General features: G+C 35.4%; 1 protein-coding gene across 1 annotated transcript; it reads left to right on the forward strand.

The window, feature by feature from the left end:
- The first annotated feature begins 877 nt into the window (after nt 1-877).
- Nucleotides 878-3,164, forward strand: LOC127106851 (elongation factor 1-alpha). The gene is made up of 3 exons (XM_051044149.1): nt 878-1,046; nt 1,376-1,866; nt 1,976-3,164. The coding sequence occupies exons 2-3, from the start codon at nt 1,405-1,407 to the stop codon at nt 2,855-2,857; spliced, it is 1,344 nt and encodes a 447-aa protein (XP_050900106.1). The 5' UTR covers nt 878-1,046; nt 1,376-1,404; the 3' UTR covers nt 2,858-3,164.
- Nucleotides 3,165-3,626: the final 462 nt, after the last annotated feature.

Consider the following 3,626-nt stretch of genomic DNA (forward strand, 5'->3'; position numbering starts at 1 on the left):
TATAACATTTAACATTAGCTAACACCTTATCGCAAATCTAACTAAGTGGTTCTCATTGAGTACAACGGATGTGAGAGATGTTAATACCTTCCCCTTGCATAACCGACTCTCAAACCCGATTTGGTTGCGATAGTCATTTCTTTTTTGTTTTTATGGGTTTTATCGATATTTTCTCTTTTCCTCTTTGTGAATAAATAAAGTTCGATGACAACTCTATTCAAACATCTTTTTCGCGAGCGTGCGAGCACCTCGCGGATGATCGCGTTTTCAAGATGCGACAAGTCGATGATGCTATATCATGGTTGTGTATGGTATAAGAACCTGTCATCAAAGACCTGATGTGTTATTCGGACTCCAACTCTAATACTCCTATCAAACTTATCTCAAAGTTTGTTAATGTTTAACATCACTATGTCACGATTCTTTAAAACATTAAAGAGTTTCTCACCAGGGAATGACAAATTTATATATTTCATAATCTTAGAGAGAAGAATGCTTGTGCTGACTATTTAGCAAAACATGAGGCTGATAATGATACGACATATCAATCTTTTGCGGAGCCGCCTCTAAAAATCACCACTCTTCTACTAGCTGATGCTAATGAGACTTTACTTTTTAGATAAATTCTTATTTTTTTTCTTTTTCTTTTTCTGCTTAAAAAACATTTTTTATAAGATTTAAAATCAAATAATTTTTTATAATTTAATATAATTTTATTTAAAAAAAATGCATCTTCTTTTAATGAAATTAACAACCAAGAAAAATTAAAATATTATTGCATCTATTAAATGATTTTGTTATCATAAATAAAATTTATTGGATGTCTTTTGGTCAACTCACTTGCTTAACCTAGTCTAGACATAACCCTAAAAACAAGGCTTCCTTCTAAATTTGTTGGCCGCCAAACGAATAAGGTTTAGATAGGAAAACAGAGGGCAATTCCGTCCAAATAAATAAACACAGCTCATACTACTATATATAAACCCTAATACTGTAACTCTTCTCTACTCTCATTTCTTTCTTTGCGGCTAGCTTTTTCCTTCAAGGTAAAATCTCTTCTATTTCGTTTCTAATTCATGTGTTGTTCTTATCATTTACTTTCGATTTGCTGTTTCATTATTATTATATGATTGATAATCATGCTGAGATTTATGTCCCTGTTTAATATTTATTCTGAATCTAAATAGTGTTATAATCGTTTATGTTTTTGAATCTGTAGTTTTCTTTGGTACCAAGGTATTAGATGTAGGTGTTATGCAAATTTGGTTTGTTAGAATAGTTTGTGGCTAGTATTTTTATTTATGTGTTGTGTCATGTGTTGAAACGGTAGATCTTCTGTGTGGTAATGGTGGTTTTACGTGTTTTTTTTTGGCAGATCTTGTGTAATTTTAAGCTTAAGCACAGATGGGTAAGGAAAAGGTTCATATTAACATTGTGGTCATTGGCCATGTCGACTCTGGGAAGTCAACTACTACCGGTCACTTGATCTACAAGCTTGGAGGTATTGACAAGCGTGTGATTGAGAGATTTGAGAAAGAAGCTGCTGAGATGAACAAGCGTTCATTCAAGTATGCTTGGGTGCTTGACAAGCTCAAGGCTGAAAGGGAAAGAGGTATCACTATTGATATTGCCTTGTGGAAGTTTGAGACTACTAAGTACTACTGTACTGTCATTGATGCTCCTGGTCACAGGGATTTTATTAAGAACATGATTACTGGAACATCACAAGCTGATTGTGCTGTTCTCATCATTGATTCCACTACGGGTGGTTTTGAGGCTGGTATTTCCAAGGATGGTCAGACACGTGAACATGCTCTCCTTGCTTTCACTCTTGGTGTGAGGCAAATGATCTGTTGCTGCAACAAGGTAGTTTTCAGTTTCACCCACTTTGATGTTGCATTTGAGTATTTCTATAATCCTGTAAGTAATTTATAGAAGTACTAATTGTTTGTTATTGTTAATGTATTGCAAATAGATGGATGCCACTACACCTAAGTACTCAAAGAGTAGGTATGAAGAAATTGTCAAGGAAGTTTCTTCCTACATGAAGAAGGTTGGATATAACCCAGATAAAATTCCGTTTGTTCCCATCTCTGGTTTTGAAGGAGATAACATGATTGAGCGCTCTACAAATCTTGACTGGTACAAGGGTCCAACTCTTCTTGATGCCCTCGACCAAATTACTGAGCCAAAGAGGCCATCAGACAAGCCCCTTCGATTACCCCTTCAAGATGTTTACAAGATTGGAGGAATTGGAACTGTGCCTGTGGGACGTGTTGAGACCGGTATCATTAAACCTGGAATGGTGGTGACTTTTGCACCAAGTGGACTTCAAACTGAAGTCAAGTCTGTAGAGATGCACCATGAAGCTCTCACTGAGGCCCTTCCTGGTGACAATGTTGGATTTAATGTTAAGAATGTTGCTGTCAAGGATCTCAAGCGTGGTTATGTTGCCTCAAACTCCAAGGATGACCCAGCTAAGGAGGCTGCTAATTTCACATCTCAAGTGATCATCATGAATCACCCTGGCCAGATTGGAAATGGATATGCCCCTGTTCTTGATTGCCACACCTCCCACATTGCTGTCAAGTTTGCCGAGCTTGTTACCAAGATTGACAGACGTTCTGGTAAAGAGATTGAGAAGGAGCCCAAATTCCTAAAGAATGGTGATGCTGGTATTATTAAGATGATTCCCACCAAGCCCATGGTGGTTGAGACTTTCTCTGAATATCCTCCACTTGGACGATTTGCTGTCAGAGACATGCGTCAAACTGTGGCTGTTGGAGTCATTAAGGGTGTGGAGAAGAAGGATCCAAGTGCATCTAAGATTACCAAGTCAGCACTCAAGAAGAAATGAAATGTGCAGGATGGTTCATCCAGGGAAGTCCATTGTTGTTATTATGATAAACAGTTTATTGTGTTCAGTGTTTATTTATCCCGTTTAGTTAACTTGTATTTTGTATTAAGTGTTAAGTCTGCACCCTCGTCTCGGAGCTTCTTTTCCCAGAACTGGGTTCTAGATCGACGGTGGCAGTGCATTTTCTTTTGTGCGTTGCTTTAATTATTATGTCTTGTGCCAACTCCTGAATTTGAATTTTGTAAGCAGCAAGTTTCTTAACCTGCTGAATTTGTTTTTTGAATGTCAACTTTATATTTTGTGTGTATTTCTTTGTGTGATGATAGGTTTTTGGTGTGTATTCCTTGGTAGGAACCCCAAATTTACTGCAGTAATATTAATATTTTATGTAATATTTGCTCTACTTTTATTTCAAATCTATTTTTAATATATTATTTTCTTTATGTAGTAAAAAGAGCATTATATCTACGAGTTTTTGCTTCAAATGTCCTACTATTGAAATTTTTTACCCAATCTCTCACAGTCTGAAAATTATTTCCCAATGTATCCCTTTTTTCTGTTAGGGCTCGTCACTTATGAAGAAGGATTTTACGCAGTGTGGGCTCGTCACTTGAAGTGACGAGGACATGAAGATGGATTTTTTTTTTTAATATTTTATTAAATACTAATAATAATTAATATAATTGATTTTTAATTATTAGTTCTATATTTAATTAATATAATTGATTTAATTAAAAAAAAATAATTTTTTTATAAAAAAATATTTAAA

The sequence above is a fragment of the Lathyrus oleraceus genome, chromosome 7, assembly GCF_024323335.1.
Source record: "Lathyrus oleraceus cultivar Zhongwan6 chromosome 7, CAAS_Psat_ZW6_1.0, whole genome shotgun sequence".
In the NCBI taxonomy this organism is placed as follows: Eukaryota; Viridiplantae; Streptophyta; class Magnoliopsida; order Fabales; family Fabaceae; genus Lathyrus; species Lathyrus oleraceus.